The sequence below is a fragment of the Antedon mediterranea genome, chromosome 6 (assembly GCF_964355755.1).
Source record: "Antedon mediterranea chromosome 6, ecAntMedi1.1, whole genome shotgun sequence".
Taxonomy (NCBI): Eukaryota; Metazoa; Echinodermata; class Crinoidea; order Comatulida; family Antedonidae; genus Antedon; species Antedon mediterranea.
In genome coordinates this window covers 19,641,198-19,660,894 of record NC_092675.1, presented here as the reverse complement: position 1 = coordinate 19,660,894, position 19,697 = coordinate 19,641,198, and the positions used below count along the sequence as shown (strand labels likewise).

Below are 19,697 nucleotides of genomic sequence, written 5' to 3'. Positions count from 1 at the left end.
ACAGTATGAAACAGTTCACAAAGTATACAGGGCTCGGTTAATAATAAAAATAATAGTCACATTAATATGGGAAAAGTAGAAAACCCCAAAAAATCTTTCTGCAAAATTTACTAAAGTACACATATTTATTTTTAGCCAATCAGGCAACATCCTTTACCTCTGATAGTGAGATTGGTGAACCTGATGAATTTCAGAACCTGGCAAATGCACTAGACAGTATAAAAACACTGTTGAACTTTGAAATAACTGCTGATGTTTTGAATGTAACACAAGGCAGTGGACAAGCAACTTTTGAACATGTGAAGGGGACATGTCCAGAGGGAACAGTGCTAAAAGAAGGCAATAAATGTGGTAAAAAATACTGTAGCTTTAATTTCAAATAATAATTTTAAATTTTACATACTAAAGGTGCCAAAACAGTTCTGTAGATTGAGTATGTTGTGAGGCCAAAACAAGCATTTGGTAAACCAATGATTCCTCCCTGTACAGTATGTTCTTGGTATTTTAATGCATCTTAATGTTTTGTTTAATTTTGTTGCTGAGTCGTATACTAAAATGGAAAACGTGAATGTGATGTTTTATACACATAAATAACTACAATTTGAAACACCACTTTGTTTTAGTGAATTGTGCAAAGGGCACATACTATAAGAATGGTAAGTGTGTCAAATGTCAGATTGGAACTTACCAGACTGTAGAGGGCTCAATGGAATGTCAAGAATGTCCAACGAACTCGTCAACTTTATATAAAAGATCTAAAAATCAAGATGATTGCAAAGGTGGGTTTTTAAGCCTTAATACTAAAATATCAACAGGGAGCAATGGTATTCACTATCAACCACATCTCATCACATGTATAGAGAAAAGGCCATAATTTTTTATTTTGATACCTCAGATGATACATTTTATTTATTGATCAAAGTATAGTAATTATGATAATAATCATTATCTGAAAATGTATGAAGCACTCTTTACCATACTTACAGTGCTTAGAAAGAAACATTGTGATCGTTTATACTTACTTATCTACATAAAACTTCTTTCTCCTCTGATAGACATTTGCCCACCAGGAACATGTTCCAACACTGGCTTAGAACAGTGCGAGAGCTGTGGCCAAGGATCCTATCAACCCAATGCCAATAGTACAGATTGTCAGCCTTGTCCATATAACACCACAACTGCATCTACTGGTGCTGTTTCTCATTTGAACTGTATATGTAAGCATAATTGAAAATAAATGTTACTTATATTTACAGAATATATTTGTTCAAAAATACAATATACCATAACAATAAAAGTTATGCCTATGTATTATTTTCAGCACAATGCCAGCCTGGGTTTGTTTCGGACACTGGGTTATCTCCCTGCTACCCCTGTCCAGAAGGGTATTACCAGTCAGAAGTGGGACAACAATACTGTGATAAGTGCCCAGCAGGGTCTACTACAGGTTCAGTTGGATCACAATTGTTGGAAGATTGCAATGGTATGTTTCAAATAATATTATTCTTTTCAAAATATTAGACAAATAAAAGGCAGCTTACTGCATGGTGAGGATAAAAGTTAAACAATATTTTTTGTTAAAACAAATTAATAGAAACTCATTTGATAGGGCAAAATAACTCATTGGAACAAGCCAACTAATTTATTTTTTAGAATTAGTTACATTTGAACATAAATAAAACTTTTTTTTTCAGTTGAGAAACAAGTAGCTCAAAAGCCAAATATTAATGTTGTACCAAGAATAGTATTTAACGAGTGCTTCAAACAACCATGTAAACATGATGGAACCTGCCAAAAGAATGATGGAGGATATGTGTGCCTTTGTCGCTCTGGATTTGAAGGTATGACATCTTCTAATAATAATAATAATGGTAGTCTTATAGCGCCTAATACAATGTTTCAAGAGCTTTACACACATAAAATATCTTAAGATAACCATGGCTGAACCTTGGTATTCTTAATGGTATTTAATGGAACTTGGTAGATTTTGCAAGTAATTATCTATGCAGAAAAAATCGATAAATGCAACTAAAAGTGACTGTGCTAAATTAATTCAATTCAACTATATTTAGCCATGGAGGCCAGATCAACACATGGTGGTTCTTCCCTGGGGGCTGGCACAAAAAAAAAAAAAAATACAATTTCAACAATGCTTTTACAATATTATGTACAGTATATAAATAAATATTTAAAAGCTTTTAGAAAGTTTATGTTTAAATGATTTTAGGAATGATTTTAAATGCCTAAAATTGACTGTATTAGTAAAGTTTGAGAAATCCAGAAACTAACTAAGCATGCATGTTATTTTCCAATCTACAGTGCCATATTTTGATGTTTTAAACAATGAATAATGTATACGCTTTATCTGTAGGTGCGCATTGTCAGGTAGATGTAAATGAATGTGATGGTGTAGTCTGCATGAATAATGGAACATGTCATGATGGAATTGATGTGTTTAACTGCACTTGTGAACCAGGATATCAAGGTAAACTCAATTCAAATTGACACTGCTTAGGCATACTGGTACAATGACAGAACCAAGGCATTATTTTTTAAAAACCTCAACAATTGCAGGTCTAGTGTCTTTAACAACGTCGAGAGAAAAAGAGTACATTAAAGTAGCTCCGATGTGCATCAGACACTCAAGTGTGTTTTAACAGTATGACGTCATGAGCATGCATCATGAATAGTCATGATATATGCATGCCCTGTATAGTTTCTGCCTTAACCTAATAGGAAAAAAAATAATGCAGCCAGGAGTACTGAACCCTGGAAAATCTGCTTTTGTTATTTTTAATGTTGTAATGTTGTACATCATTTTTTTTAGCAGTCGCTATCTATCTTGTGCATTTTTTTTTAGAAACTTCTACTCATCACAGTGGAAAAATATGTTGCAAAAAAAATTAATAGATAAAAAAAATGATATTGTTTAATAACCAATAAACAGGTGTCCTTTGCGATGAGGATATAAACGAATGCCAGTCAAACCCATGTCAAAACCAAGGCAGATGCACTGATGACATCAACAATTACTATTGTGATTGTCCAGAGGCGTATACAGGTATCTTTTGATGAATTCAACCTTTAATACTAATAATATAATTATTCCAAAGTGTCAACATATATATTAAATAATGCTTATGACTTTATTTATGTTAATTGATTAAAAATGTTTGTAAATCCAACAGCAAGTAACTAAACTACAAGTTTGATTTGAAGCTTAGGGAGTAGAGTAGAAAGAATGGTGAGTTTAATCCTGGCACTAGGTCAGGATTGGAGACAAGCATGTTAACTTTGGTACTTTTTTATGTGGTTTTAACATTTCCCAAAAATAGTATTATCTATTAGATAACCTATATCTATAAATGGAATTGCCAATTTGAAAGTGTCAAAAGTTATTTTAAGGAAAATAATGTATTTATTAAATAAAGATTAAAAAAAGCAAAAAAAAAGCATGTTAACCACCAAGTTTATTACTATTTTCCAGGCTTAAATTGTGAGATTGAAGTGAATGAATGCTTATCATCTCCTTGTGCCAATAGCGGTAGATGTAGTGATGAAATCGGTGGTTTTAGATGTCTTTGTCCTGATGGTTATTTTGGTGATCGGTGTGGGTTAGAAATTAATGAATGTGACAGCACTCCATGTGAATATGGAGGCACTTGTATCAATCAAGTGAATGGATTCAGGTAATCTTACTTTCTATACCATGGTCTACCCTGCAGTGTAATGTATATTTAAACACTAAATAATATAGAAATGTACAAAATAATAATTTTAAATAAAAAACAAACAAAAACACATCACTCTTGTACAGTATACTGACAAGCATTCAGTGCCCGAATATATCACAAAGAAAATATATATCACAAAGAAAATATTACTTTCTTTGAAATGCAATAAGAACATACCTGTACACTCAGAATAACTTTATATTTTTTCCATACAAGCTGTACCTGTTTGAATGGTTTAGAGGGTGACCGTTGTGAGATCAACACAAATGATTGTCAGCATGAACCTTGTGTTAGTGGTGCCACATGTCAAGATCTTATCAATGATTTTAAGTGTTTATGTCGTCCAGGCTATGGGGGTAAAGTTTGTGACATTGGTAAGAAAACATGTTTGTCATGTAAAAGTGAATTATTATCTTATGTGCAACCTAGGATTCCAGGAACCATGACATATATATTGTGTCCATACTATTGTTTCCATAATAAAGCAAAGTAAGGTTTCTTCTGGGCCTACCTACAATGTTATAATGGAAAAGACAAAAATGATGATATTTGAGCAAACCAGAGTTAAACCAGTTCATGTCTGTTTAACTTTAGTACCAAACCAAGTTAAACCAAAAGTGAACCAGAACCATTGAACCACAAATAAGCACCAAAAATACTAATAATTTGTTTTAAAACAATTATATCAATCTTATATCAAATAATTTGAGTACCTGCACATGTCAAATAATTTAATAAGTTAAATCTTTTTTTTTAGAATTACCTTCCAACTTCAGTTTATCTTTTGAATACACTGGTACAACAGACTATATACTGCTTGATGGAATTCCCGATTTGCATGCCATAACTGTTGCATTTTGGATGCGTACTTCAGACACTGAAAATTGGGGCACTGCAATCTCCTACACTGTTGATCAGGACTCGTTTGATGATCTTGTTTTGATGGATTACACTGGGTAAGTGCTGAGTATAAACGGTGAAGATTCACTGTACTGTAGGTGGCTGTTTCTACAAGACACAATGAATGAACATTTTAATTTATCTTGTGTGACAAGAATTTCTTTAACTGAGAGTTTTAGATAACAAGAATGCAGACTTGATTGTAATTTTATCAATTAGGGCTCCTAAGTTAAACCACTTGGCTGGAAGGGCTCTTTAAAGACAGACAATTTAAAATACAGGGTATAATGAGTAAAAATCTTTAAGCTACTTTAGACTGTGACAGACATTTTCAATATTTTAAACGTTACATATTTATTCTTCTTGAATTTTACTCTATTTTTTATATTTGACTCAATTCTAATCTTGTGTTACATATAATTGCAATAGACAGTTAACAGTTAAGGTTTTAAATATTATGGCAAAATTTGTCTTGCACTGACATTGCAGGTGGGTAATAAAGGTGCGTAATACAACAGTAATAACTGACTTACAGACTAACGATGGCATATGGCATCACATGGCTCTCACTTGGAGCAGTATTGGTGGAGAATGGCACCTGTATTCAGATGGAGATGAAGTAATTCAGCAACTAACTGTACCTCTTGCAGTCAACGATATTATCCCAGGTGAGAGTCTGAAAGTATTACAAAACTGTTTTTGTTAATATTGAACCAAATCACACAAAATATTTTGATCAAATTTCTAAAATGACATTTTCAAATCTTGCAAATATTGAGTTCAGTATTATAAAAATGAAATACTGCACTTCACAAAGGATTGAATTTAAGATCTTGGTACAAGTATATAACTGCATCAATGGTTCAGCACCCGTCTAACATTAACTAATTCAGAAGTCGCCAGAGACTCAGATATACACGAGATATTACTCGTCTTGCTGTTCTTAAAACTAGTAGACTATTTGATGATAAATCATTTTCTGTCATTGGACCTAAGTTATGGAATAATTTACCTATTATAGCTCCAAGTGTACAATGTTTTAAAAAATTGTTAAAAAGTTTTCTTTTCCCAAAGGAATAATTTAGATTTGTCCTTGTATACTGCTCTAATTAATGTACAGCGCTTTGGTCTTTTTTTTGGAAAAGCGCTTTATAAATCTATATAGTATAGTATAATAGGATTTTTTACACTTTTAAGATAATCACCATAAAAAAATATATTTAAATATTTACCTTTCTGAAATACAGGTGGTGGTGTGTTTGTGATTGGTCAGGAACAAGACACCTTAGGTGGTGGATTCAGTTCTCGTGAAGCATTCATTGGAAATATTAGTCATCTGAATGTTTGGGATTATGCATTTAGTGCACGTGAAATCGCCTCATTATCAAAAACGTGCGAGCAGGCTCGTGGCAACGTTCGTGGCAATGTGATTGCATGGCCTGATGTCAAGAAAGGCATGTATGGCCGTGTCAAATCTATACCCAATCATTTTTGTTCAGGTTTGTGAATAAACGAAATAGACAAATACGTTCTTTATAAGTTAAAAAGAAGAAGATATTCATTCAGTCATATCAATTAAGGTAAATAACTGAAACTTATGATCAATACTTACTTTTTTAAATTGTATTTTAAGGTTGTCCTAAGCCTGTTGAGATTGATCATGGTTCAGTGTCAGGCTACCTACCATCAACTGCTCTACAAACGATTACATACAGCTGTAATGCTGGTTATATAATGGTTGGAATCCCTGAAGCATCATGTAAAGTCTATGGTCATTGGCTGTTCCAAAAACTTCCAAGATGTTCCAGTAAGTTTAGTTCAGTACAAAAGTTTGAAGTAAAGATATTTTATAGGGATGGGAGGAGGAGTCTTTTTTGCACAATAGGAAAAAAAATTGTCTTGAACAAAGCTAGTTTATGCCTATTTACCATCACTTCTGCTGATAGTCTCTGATTTGAAAGGATTTCAGCAAAAAAGAGGTGGTGTTTACTCTGATTTTGGTCTTGCAGTGCAGTCCAATAACATGGATTAATGAAAGTGCTCATAGTGGCTGCCATGACATGTTTCTTAGGGGAATCTAGTTAACTTTAGTGCCTTGAGACAATCTCTAGTCTGTAATGCTTCTTACTACCAATAATTACCTCTAAATTTTCATATTTTTTTTGTAGAAAAATTCTGTGGACATCCTGGATTCATAGATGATGGTGATTTCATTGGGGATAACTTTGATTTCAATGACACAATCAAGTATCAGTGTTATGATGGTTTCAAATTAGATGGTGCAGACACACGGCGATGTTCAGAAGACGGTGAATGGGATATTCCACCTCCTCAGTGTTTAGGTAATTTAAATGAACAATAAATTGAAATATATAAGTGGATTTTCTTCTGTATTAGGGTAAGACCAATCAATTTGGAACAAAATCAACATTTTTTATTTAATTATTTAAAATTGTATTTAACTGGTTTCTTTAATGAAGTTATTTTTCTGTCAAGAAATCCTATGCAACAAGGTTCTGGATTAGGGTAAGCCAGAAGACCAATCAATTTGGAACAAAATCAACATCAACATTTGATTTAATTATTTAAAATTATATTTCACTGGTTTCTTTAATGAAGTTGTTAAATTTATTTTTCTTTTAAGAAATCCTATGCAACAAGGTTCCAACAATATCAAACGGTCAGGTGAATTTTATTAGCCAAACACAGAATAGACAAGGATCTACCTTCAACGTGTCTTGCAACCAGCACTACATGTTAGAGGGACAAAACACAGTGTCATGTCAGCGCAATGGCCACTGGTCTAGAATGCCGAGATGTCGGCCTTTGACCTGTAAACCATCAGTAATTTCAAATGGTTATAGAAAGCAGAACACAGACCCTGTTAAAATTGGTGATCATGTGACTTATTTCTGTGATCGGGAATTTGAGCTGATTGGAGAACCAGTTTTAACTTGTGAAGCAGATTTAAGATTTAACGGTAGTGTTCCACATTGTCGAAGAATTCGATGTTCTTCAGTTCCAACTGTGCCAAACAGTGAATACAGTCCCATCAAAGCCGAATACCTCTTTCATCACATTGTTCAATATACATGCATCCAGGGTTTCAATATAGAAGATGTTGCAGTGTTATCTTGTGTTGCTATGGACACATGGGATAATGACCCACCACATTGTGTTCCTCTAACTTGTCTTCCACCAGAGGAGATTGAACATGGACACATCATTGGATCAGATTTTTCTTTCCAGCATTCTATAACATATGAATGCAATTCTGGTTATCGAATCACTGAAAATGTACACCGCAGTTGTCTTGCTAATGGTACTTGGAGTAATACGATGCCAAGGTGTACACCAGTTGAATGTCCACCACCTCGACAACAAAACTATATGAATATCGTTGGCAACTCATTCCAATACAATGATATTATATTGTTTACTTGTCAGGAAGGATATTGGTTAGACGGAGAGAGTACAATACAATGTGGTGCTGAAAAGCAGTGGAATGCCACAATCCCAACATGTCGAATCATTGATTGTGGAAAGCCACCAATGCCACCTGATAGAGTAGCACATTACATCACTGGACATACTTATGGTAGTCAAATGAATTATTTCTGTAAAGAAGGCTACAGACCGTTAAAAACTGGGACCGTGTTTACATGTGGATCCAATGGCGCATGGATCGGAGAGCTGCCATCATGCAAAATAGTATCTTGTCTACGGCCTATTATTCCTATACATGGTTTTATGAATGGACAGAATTTTACATATGGAAGCACTGTGACATTTAGTTGTGAGGATAGGTATTTAATGAATGGGAACTCAACAATAACATGTGGAGCAAATGGAAAATGGAGCTCAAATGTACCCGTCTGCTTGGCTATGTGTGATAAACCTGTATTTCCTCCAAACACTATCATTACCAGTCAGGGTGGCGTCTTCACTCTTAATAGCACATTGACCCTAAGTTGTGATAGAGGTAAAAAGATAGTAGGTCTGTCAACTATAACCTGTCTAAAGGATGGGTCATGGTCTGGAGAGCCTGGTAAATGTATCGATATTGTTTGTTCTTCTCCGAATATTCCAAATGGTGTTCCAGATGCATTGGATTTCAGGGAGAATCAAACTTTGTTGTTTCACTGTTTGGATGGGTATCAAATAGTTGATTGGAACAAATTTGTGTGCACGCATTCTGGCAAGTGGCAGGGGATCATGCCATCATGTAAGCTTATCTCATGTCCAAATATCACCAACTTCCCAAATGGACAGTTCATCGCTGCAAGTTTCAAATACGGTAGTGAAGTAAATTTCAGTTGCAATGCTGGCTATCAACTTATTGGAGCAGAACGGATTATTTGTAGATCTAATGGTGTATGGAACCCTCTGATTCCAATCTGTGTGAAAGTGTCCTGTCCAGACTTACAAATTCTTAAGAATGGCTTAATACGAAATAATGATAACACATTTGGAAGTGTTGCAATATTCTCCTGCATACAAGGATTTAAACTTGAGGGCAGCAATGAGTTAAGATGCTTGGAAAATTCACAATGGAGTGGTGAGCAACCAATTTGTGTAGCTGTAACCTGTGGACAGCCAATGGTATTAGAAAATGGTGATTTCACTGTAAATGGCAATGTGTCCTATTACTGCCTACCAGGTTTTACATTAATAGGTAAGTTTATATTAAAATATATTATAATTTGAATTATGAATTTTAAAATTGAATATTATTGGTGTAAGAGCATTAAATTTCAAATAAATGTTAGTTTGTATTTTTATTATTAATTTACACATGTGATAATTTCTTTTCAGATTAGATAAAACATTTTTGTCATATAATATATGGTGAAAGATAATTGTTTTTCTTCATAAAATAGGAAACAGCATTTCAACATGTCAAAATGATGGTACATGGAGTGTGGGACCACAGAGTTGCAAACCAAATACTTGTTCACGACCAGATAACTTTCCAAATGGATATTACACACCTGTAAAAAGAAGTTACTTGTTTACTGATCAATTAGTATACACATGTAATCAGGGTTACACACTTCAAGGAAACAGGCAACAGATATGTGGATGGAATGGAAAATGGAGTGGTGGTCGTGTACTGTGCAGACGGAGTTCATGCCCGCAGCCTACTGCTCCGTCTAATGGATTTGTGCGAGTTGAAGTTTTACCAAATGGATCAAAACATAGTCATTACTCTTGTCAAGAAAATTACACGTTGGTTGGAGAATCATCATCAATGTGTTCTTCACAGCGCTGGAGCAGTGCCCAACCTCAATGCAGATTAATTGATTGTTCACTTCCACCAAAACCAAAAAATGTTGTTGCTATTCGTAATGGAACGACATTTAGAAGTATTGTTATTTACTCTTGTAAAATAGGTTATAGGTTCGAAGGTAAAAAAAAAAAAGTGTGCCTGGAATCTTCTAACTGGAGTCGTGGACACGTGAAATGTATTAAAATAACTTGTTCAAGGCTTGATGCTCCAGAAAATGGAGGTGTTTCTGACCATCTATTAACAGTCAACAGTCTTGCACGATACCACTGTTTGAATGGATATGATCTAATAGGTCATAGCAAACGCACATGCAGCAAAAATGGTGTCTGGACAGAAGCAGCTCCAACATGCAAGCCAGTTACGTGTCCAATACCACGTGAAATAGAGCATGGAAGAATACGTTATGATGAAGTTACCTATACATCAGTTACACATTATGAATGTAATGAAGGATTTTCAATACATGGTGATAAATCCACAAGGTGTTCAAGTTCAGGAAGATGGAAACCATTGCCACCAACATGTGAAATCATTTCATGTGGAGTTCCTGACAAACCAACACATTCAGTTATCAATTATGCAGATGGCACATATCAGGATGTTGTCACATACATGTGTGATATTGGATACAATCTTGATGGACCAACTGAAAGGACATGCTTAATTGATGAAACATGGAGTGATTCAGCACCAGTTTGCTCTTCTGTCAAATGTCCACCACCCCCTCTATTCACAAATGCATCGCCTGCAAATACAAAATCAGACTACAGCTTTGGAGACATCATTAATTTTGTATGTAGTCCTGGATTCAAACCGCAAGGAAACACTATGATATGCCAAGCTAATGGAACATGGAATTTTACAATTAATCCATGTATTGCAATCGAATGTCCATTTCCACTTGTCTTGCATGACAAACATCTCACTGTTAGTGGTCTTAATCATTCAGTTGGAGCAGTTATAGAATTTAGTTGTAAGAATAATTTTCAAATTCATGGACCAACCTCATTAACATGTAATAGTAATGGTGCATGGAATGGCTCAATCCCAGTATGTAAACCATTAACCTGTCCTCCATTAAACCTTACGGATGGCGAAGTCACCATACTCGAAAATGAAAATGGACACAGAACAGTTATTTTCAGATGTAATTCTGGGTTTGAAATCAATGGTGTTGAAAGCAGCACATGTATTGCAGATGGAACATGGGATAATCCTAAACCACAATGTGTAAAGACTTCTGGCTGTGGACCAGCACCTGATATCCAGAATGGTAATTATCGATTGGGAGTCTCGCCAAGAGGTCATCAAACTGCTTTCTACACTTGTACCAATGGTTATGTAATGAAACATTATCGAAGTCAAATGTACTGCAATATCAACAACCAGTGGCAAGGGCATTTGCCTCAGTGTGTTCGTAAGTATAAAAAATGTGCACACACTCTAGAAATTGTGCTATTCAATGTACCACATAGAGGGTGAAAAAAGTACTATTCAGATATCATACCATGATCTAATGGTAAGGGAGCTCCAGTAGTTTAACGGAAAGGGTGCTCCATTAGTTTAACGGAAAGGGTGCTCCATTAGTTTAATGGAAGGGGTGCTCCATTAGTTTAATGGAAAGGGTGCTCCAGTAGTCTAATTGTAAAGGGTGCTCCAGTAGTCTAATTGTAAAGGGTGCTCCAGTAGTCTAATTGTAAAGGGTGCTCCAGTAGTCTAATTGTAAAGGGTGCTCCAGTAGTCTAATTGTAAAGGGTGCTCCAGTAGTCTAATTGTAAAGGGTGCTCCAGTAGTCTAATTGTAAAGGGTGCTCCAGTAGTCTAATCGTAAAGGGTGCTCCAGTAGTCTAATTGTAAAGGGTGCTCCAGAAGTCTAATTGTAAAGGGTGCTCCAGTAGTCTAATTGTAAAGGGTGCTCCAGTAGTCTAATTGTAAAGGGTGCTCCAGTAGTCTAATTGTAAAGGGTGCTCCAGTAGTCTAATTGTAAAGGGTGCTCCAGTAGTTTATTGGAAAGGGTGCTCCATTAGTTTAACGGAAAGGGTGCTCCATTAGTTTAATGGAAGGGGTGCTCCATTAGTTTAATGGAAAGGGTGCTTCAGTAGTCTAATCGTAAAGGGTGCTCCAGTAGTCTAATTGTAAAGGGTGCTCCAGTAGTCTAATTGTAAAGTGTGCTCCAGTAGTCTAATTGTAAAGGGTGCTCCAGTAGTCTAATTGTAAAGGGTGCTCCAGTAGTCTAATTGTAAAGGGTGCTCCAGTAGTCTAATTGTAAAGGGTGCTCCAGTAGTCTAATTGTAAAGGGTGCTCCAGTAGTCTAATTGTAAAGTGTGCTCCAGTAGTCTAATTGTAAAGGGTGCTCCAGTAGTCTAATTGTAAAGTGTGCTCCAGTAGTCTAATTGTAAAGGGTGCTCCAGTAGTCTAATTGTAAAGGGTGCTCCAGTAGTCTAATTGTAAAGGGTGCTCCAGTAGTCTAATTGTAAAGTGTGCTCCAGTAGTCTAATTGTAAAGGGTGCTCCAGTAGTCTAATTGTAAAGGGTGCTCCAGTAGTCTAATTGTAAAGGGTGCTCCAGTAGTCTAATTGTAAAGTGTGCTCCAGTAGTCTAATTGTAAAGGGTGCTCCAGTAGTCTAATTGTAAAGGGTGCTCCAGTAGTATAATTGTAAAGTGTGCTCCAGTAGTCTAATTGTAAAGGGTGCTCCAGTAGTCTAATTGTAAAGTGTGCTCCAGTAGTCTAATTGTAAAGGGTGCTCCAGTAGTCTAATTGTAAAGTGTGCTCCAGTAGTCTAATTGTAAAGGGTGCTCCAGTAGTCTAATTGTAAAGTGTGCTCCAGTAGTCTAATTGTAAAGGGTGCTCCAGTAGTCTAATCGTAAAGGGTGCTCCAGTAGTCTAATTGTAAAGGGTGCTCCAGTAGTCTAATTGTAAAGGGTGATCCAGTAGTCTAATCGTAAAGGGTGCTCCAGTAGTCTAATGGCAAACATCACACATAAGCTTTTTTCCTTTCTTCCAATTGCCAAGTTTGTGTTTATGGTGTCAGTGACAATCCAATGATCTACAAGACATTTAACTTTTCTTTTTCCAAGCTCTACATGCCATCTACTATCCAAGAACACCAATCTGTACTCAACACTGTCGTAATGGTGGTATTTGTGTAGGTTACAATGTCTGCCAATGTCCTGCTGGCTTCACTGGTGAAAGATGCCATACTGGTGAGTACAGGTATACATATAGTACAATAAATACAACAGAGAAAGAATGGAGAATATCAAATTATTGGCCAGCAAATAGGGCTATAATATGATTGACTAGCATAGACCAAGTAACTATATATTATGTAAAAATTAAAAACGTCCAACTCTATTGGAAATAATTTTTAAAATACAAATTGTGAAAATGTAACACGAATATTGTTTTGTAATTTGTTTATAAGTCAATCTTAAACTTTAAAACTGCTAGGCCAAGAATAATATTTTGGTAAAAAACCCTTTAAAATGAAATTTGTTTCTCTTTTAACCTGGTTCTTGCAATTTTTTTTTAGCTGTACACAACTAATTTAATGAAGACAGAAGACTGAAAGCTGGGTAAAAAGTGATTAAAAACCAATTATGTACAAATTTAATATTAAACAATCGTAGTGATTTATATTACTGACTAAAATGAGCACTTAAATTGTTGGATATCAAGACATACTAAGTGTTCTTAAATGATCACATGTTGAGGGGTTGAAAAAGATATCTTGTGTCTTTGTTTTCTAAATCCATGTTCATATAGGGCCCCCCCCCCCTCCATTTAAAAAAAAAACCAAAATCATATTGGAAGTATAGTTTAATCCCATGATCTGTTGGGCTTATGCCTTATTTAGTTTAAACCGATTAGTTGTGAACATCAGTATAATATTTGGCATAAATTAGATATTATTTAGTTTATGTTGTACACTAATAAACATTATTGTATATAGAAATTGTCAGAAAGCTAATTATGACCAAAAAAGTGTTTATTTTGCTGTATTTTGAATCATATAATATTATGAATGGTGTATGCTATGTCTACTAACTAAAGTATAATCAGAAGTTTAACAAGGTTGTAGAGAACATGATTCATTTGTTTCGACAATGATATACAAAAATATATTTGATAATATGATGACAAATTTTAAGTAATAATAACATAAAAATGTAGTTTTTAATCATTATTCTATTACATACCAAGATGTGTTATATAATCATTAAACAATTTAATGTAAAATAGATTTTTTATTTGTTTTGAACTATGCATTAGTTTTGTATATAAATTTGAAGCTATTAATTACATACATATTTTATATATAAATTTAAAACAAATGTTATTAATAGCAGAAATATGATTCAAGTAGTAAGCATGTACAGTATTATATAAATCTAGTTGTAGTTGAAATCTATTTCATAAGCTAAGAGCATTTAGCAAATGTTTAGGATTTTATTCTGGTGCACGTTTGTTCTATTGTTTGTCTGTCATTTATGGGTTAGCAGTTTTATGACAACTTTCGAAATTCTACTATAAATTCTCGTTTTCTGTGGTCGGAGTTTGGCCATAAGAAATAATTGTCCCCATTATCATTGACATTTTGTTTATTTAAACTGTAAATATTGTTTTTAGCTGTGTATGCGTAATAAACTCAAGAAATAACAATATTGTCTTATCTTTTTGATTATCATGTTAAGTTAACTTATAAAATTGATATTTTGTTGATAAATATTTTACCCCTGCTACCACCTCGGTACTGAAGTTGGTATTGTATATGTAAGCAGTGTTTAGTGGCGTAACGGCTATGAGCACTCACTGGCTAAGCCCAGGGGCCCCTGAGCAGTGGCCAGGGAAAAAAAACAGGCTTTAAAATATGTCGAAAAAGGCTAAAAATGACCAAGGCCTCCAGCGTTGCTTAGCCTGGGGTCTCAGGCACATGCGTCACACCACTGGCAAATCTAAGAAACTTTGCTCTACATTGGGACAGAGGGTGCAATATCAATCGGTGAAACATAAAACTGTGGGGTACTGTAGAGTAACACTACAACAATAAGTTTAAAATAAAATGACTTGTCGGTTTTAATGCATATGCATGTTACAAACACATTACATGGAACTGAAAAGTAACTTTAAATTATAATTTGCCAATATTGAAATTACATACGGAATGATACCAACCCTCAGAAAATGCTTTCACTTTATTTGATCTTGTATTGTTAATGCATCCAGAACAAGAATTCAATAAGTTTTCAGTCTAATGAATGAATGGGGTGAATGAATGGATGGATGGAGTGAATGGATGGATGGAGTGAATGAATGAATGGAGTGAATGAATGAATGGAGTGAGTGAATGAATGAATGGAGTAAATGAATGAATGAAAAAATGAATGGAGTAAATGAATGGAAGAATGAATGTAGTGTGTGAATGAATGGATGGAGTGAATGAATGAATGAATGAATGGAGTGAATGAATGAATGGAGTGAATGAATGAATGGAGTGAATGAATGAATGAAGTGTGTGAATAAATGAATTGAATGAATGGAGTGAATGAATGAATGAATGGATGGAGTGAATGAATGAATGAATGAATGGAGTGAATGAATGAATGGAGTGAATGAATGAATGAATGGAGTGAATGAATGAATGGAGTGAATGAATGAATGGATGGAGTGAATGAATGAATTGAATGAATGGAGTGAATGAATGAATGGATGGAGTGAATGAATGAATGAATGAATGGAGTGAATGAATGAATGGAGTGAATGAATGAATGAATGAAGTGTGTGAATAAATGAATTGAATGAATGGAGTGAATGAATGAATGGATGGAGTGAATGGATGGAGTGAATGAATGGAGTGAATGAATGGAGTGAATGAATGAATGGAGTGAATGAATGAATGAATGGAGTGAATGAATGAATGGAGTGAATGAATGAATGAATGGAGTGAATGAATGAATGGAGTGAATGAATGAATGAAGTGTGTGAATAAATGAATTGAATGAATGTAGTGTGTGAATGAATGGATGGAGTGAATGAATGAATGAATGGAGTGAATGAATGAATGGAGTGAATGAATGAATGGTGTGAATAAATTGAATGAATGGAGTGAATGAATGAATGGATGGAGTAAATGAATGGATGAATGGAGTAAATGAATGGATGAATGAATGTAGTGTGTGAATAAATGAATGGAGTGAATGAATGGAGTGAATGAATGGAGTAAATGAATGAATGAATAAATGAATGAATGGAGTGAAGGAATGAATGGAGTGAATGAATGAATGGAGTGAATGAATGAATGAATGGATGGAGTGAATGAGTGAATGAATGGAGTGAATGAATGAATAGAGTGAATGAATGGATGGAGTGAATGAATGAATGGATTAATGAATGGAATGAATGAATAACACTATTTATTGTATAAATCTTCAACATAAAATTTTAAAAAGTAAATACTCTAGTTATTAATTTCAGTTTTCTTTATTTTATTTTCCAAAATAAACAAACTTGATAGCTCATACTTTCACTATGAATAATATAGAGGAAGATAACAGAATATTATATTTCTCATGTGTGATATCTACAGTCAAACATTTAAGTTGTATAAAAGCAATTAAAAAAATCAAAGGTAAAGAATATTAAAATACAATAAAAGCTTGTTTTGTTCTAACTATACAATTAAAAACATTAATGGCTTCATTTATAATGACTTCATTTGGCTAAAAACGCAAAAATACATATTCCAGATGTATATATTTATACTTGTGATTAGAAGAAATAATATTTTTAATAATAATTATATTACTTTTTAGTTATTATTATGATATATCAATTATATATTTTCTATAAAAATTAGCTAAGCAAATAAATACTATTGGTAAAAAAGAAAAAATAAATAATAAATCTAAGAAACTTTGCTCTACATTGGGACAGAGGGTGCAATATCAATCGGTGAAACATAAAACTGTGGGGTACTGTAGAGTAACACTACAACAATAAGTTTAAAATAAAATGTTATATTGCACTTAAAAAACGAAAAAAAAAAATCACACACTGCTGAAATACAAAAAAAAAAAATATATATATACTGTTTATAAACCAGTTCCTTCACAAGGTACAAGTCAACTATTGTTATCATTTTTTATTTGATCAACAAAAGAATTGAAAAACATACACATACTTTGCTTCTACAACTTATATTGGGCTGGCTATGCAATGAATAAAAATACTGGATCACTTTAGAATATCTACATTGGCTTCTTAGTAAAAAAAAAAATAAAGGAAAAAAAATGGTAAAAAGAACCTCTCATTTCTTTAAAAAAACATTTATAATATATTTAAAAACATTGATTTGATTTTTTTTATAAATGTACAACGATATTGTTTTCTCAATATTTACAAACTTTTTTTAGTTCTGATATGATTTGTTTATTCATTTTGAATATGAATATAAAAAACAATATTAAAACAAAAACATTATTTTGGTCCTAAAAATATCAAAAATTGGTAATGATATGATATTGGTGGGAAGGTTAAAGGTTATAGTGGACTGACCTCTTACTTGCATTGCGTTCTATGGTTGCAATTTTTACTCTAGATTTTGCTTTAAAAATGAATTTGAAATATGTATAGACAAAATTGTATTCTTCCTTATATGGATTGAAAATGGAAAACAATTTTAATGCTTTACTTCTACTTTATAGAAATAAATTTTGTTCTTTCTTAATATACTTTATATTTTGTCTGGGGCCTTTCCGCTCCATAATCTCAACATACCAGTTTAGACGCAATCAATACTTAGTTCCAGTGAATAAATGTGTTTAGTTATAATAATAATAATTCTAAATAATTCTTCCATGGTTAGTGTTAAGATTATGTTGGTTTATGGTGTTGTAGTGTGCATGCTCAGTTCTACACTAGAGGGATACATGTTATTATGATTGAGTTCGCTGTTGGGAGTCCCTGGGGTCTAGCATGTGTGTTAATTTATTGTTTGTATTGTTCATGTGAAATCTGGAATTAATTGACCATGACTTTCAATAACAACATATTTTTATGTATTGGTTGTTAAATAAATGTTCTCACACATATCTACAGAATGGTTTATGTTCAGGTGTGGTGACTGTGATGATCTTTGTTCTTCTCTTCTTGTTCTTTGTCACTGATTTGAAATTCTGGAGGTGTCTTCACCTTCAATTTGAATTCCGTCTTAAATTTCTCACATGACTTTCGGAATTTTGAATTTGAATCTTCTTTGATCCACTGATCAACTTCCTACAAGAAATATTACATTGAAATTGGCAAAGCATCTTATTGCCATATCATACCAAGGACATCCAGTGCTGCAATAATCTTCCTAAGATTTGATCTAGGAAATGATTACTTCAAAAGGTAGTTTCAAACTTGACGCGATGGTTATATCCAATGTTTAAAAAAAAAAAACCATGAAAACACATGTGAAACACAACCAAAGTCTCTTTCATCCGCATATTATTACTGCTTTAGTGGATGATTGTCACTCATCCCGTGTTGTAATTCTGTGTCCCAACTTCTTATAATTGTCTTCAAAATCTTCTTCCAATTTAATTTTAAGGCTTTCTTTTTCGTCTCTTCAATTTCATCGTTATTCTATTGGTTATTTTTTTAAATTTTATTCAAATGACATGCTCCTTTGTTGACTAATTAAACTTACCTTTAGTATCCTGTTCTTCTTCAGACAGAAATGCTTCATTATAACATCTTCAAATCCATAGGCTGGATAATCAAGGTAGTGTAAGATAGCCCACTTCATGCAGTTCATTCGCACTTCTGTAAAATTTAAAAATTATCATATTATAAACAACACAAACCAACAGTGGTGTCGGTAGTCTATTCGAGTGAGATACCTACCTGTATAGACATATGCCATTATTCCCAATATGGACACCTCTTGAAAGGAAAATGGAATAGTCCAGGTGCCGTAGCCGTTTGTACAAACGTCTCTCACGCATGACATTGTCCTCATAATTAATATAATCCCAGTGCCTTATTTAGGCTAAATTTGGACACAGGCCCTGGGGAAATCCATTGTTAAGGCAATTCGAGTATGATTAAAAATTCAAATTTTTTACCCAGTCCACACCATATATGGAAATAATTATCATCAATAATACTATATATGATGGCATGTTAGCATCAATGGGTAACAAAAAAATGGTTAAAATCAATCGACAAACAATTGAAGCTAGTTTGACAAATAAGAATTTCTGTTCCAAACCATTTATATGACAGAAAGTATTCACATAAAAATATATATTTTATGAAAATCTGTTGATTTTAAGATTTAAGCATTATCATATTTCTTCTTCTATAGCTAGTTTCAATTCATCATTGTTCATGAAAAACAATGCTCTTCTATAGCTAGTTTCTATCCCTCTCACTGTGAACCTTGCTATTGTTTTTAGCTTTCACACCAGGCACACCTAATTTCACTTATATTCCCAGTTTCCTGGACTTTCTGCATTCTCACTCCTGAGGACGATCAAAGTGTATTGATCGAAATGTCAAAAAACTCAACAGTTCTTTTCAGAACTAAATATACTTGGTGTAACGCAAACTATATATCAACATTATCATTTTTCCTATTATCATAATTAACACAGTAAAAAAAGCTAAGCACCTCTATTGTACTCTTTGTTGTGTTTATCACCTTGAACTGTTCCAATTTCCCTCTCAGTTCCAGGCTCATTGAAAAATGGATCAGATACCAGTATGAGCGACTGGATGGATACTAGA

The 19,697-nt window shown here is 33.7% G+C and overlaps 1 protein-coding gene across 1 annotated transcript in view; it reads left to right on the top strand.

Moving 5' to 3' along the window:
* The window catches only part of LOC140052460 (sushi, von Willebrand factor type A, EGF and pentraxin domain-containing protein 1-like), a 32,455-nt gene extending 17,877 nt beyond the window's left edge, over positions 1–14,578 (top strand). The window contains exons 14-31 of the mRNA XM_072098070.1: positions 136–351; positions 624–779; positions 1,056–1,217; positions 1,322–1,483; positions 1,695–1,841; positions 2,372–2,485; positions 2,948–3,061; positions 3,488–3,689; positions 3,951–4,108; positions 4,492–4,690; positions 5,124–5,302; positions 5,882–6,133; positions 6,268–6,441; positions 6,803–6,976; positions 7,279–9,309; positions 9,515–11,341; positions 13,001–13,136; positions 13,456–14,578. Of these exons, the coding sequence (XP_071954171.1) occupies positions 136–351; positions 624–779; positions 1,056–1,217; positions 1,322–1,483; positions 1,695–1,841; positions 2,372–2,485; positions 2,948–3,061; positions 3,488–3,689; positions 3,951–4,108; positions 4,492–4,690; positions 5,124–5,302; positions 5,882–6,133; positions 6,268–6,441; positions 6,803–6,976; positions 7,279–9,309; positions 9,515–11,341; positions 13,001–13,136; positions 13,456–13,474 (6,422 nt within the window). The 3' untranslated portion in view covers positions 13,475–14,578. The remainder of the gene's footprint in view (positions 1–135; positions 352–623; positions 780–1,055; positions 1,218–1,321; positions 1,484–1,694; positions 1,842–2,371; positions 2,486–2,947; positions 3,062–3,487; positions 3,690–3,950; positions 4,109–4,491; positions 4,691–5,123; positions 5,303–5,881; positions 6,134–6,267; positions 6,442–6,802; positions 6,977–7,278; positions 9,310–9,514; positions 11,342–13,000; positions 13,137–13,455) is intronic.
* The last annotated feature ends 5,119 nt before the right edge of the window (positions 14,579–19,697 follow it).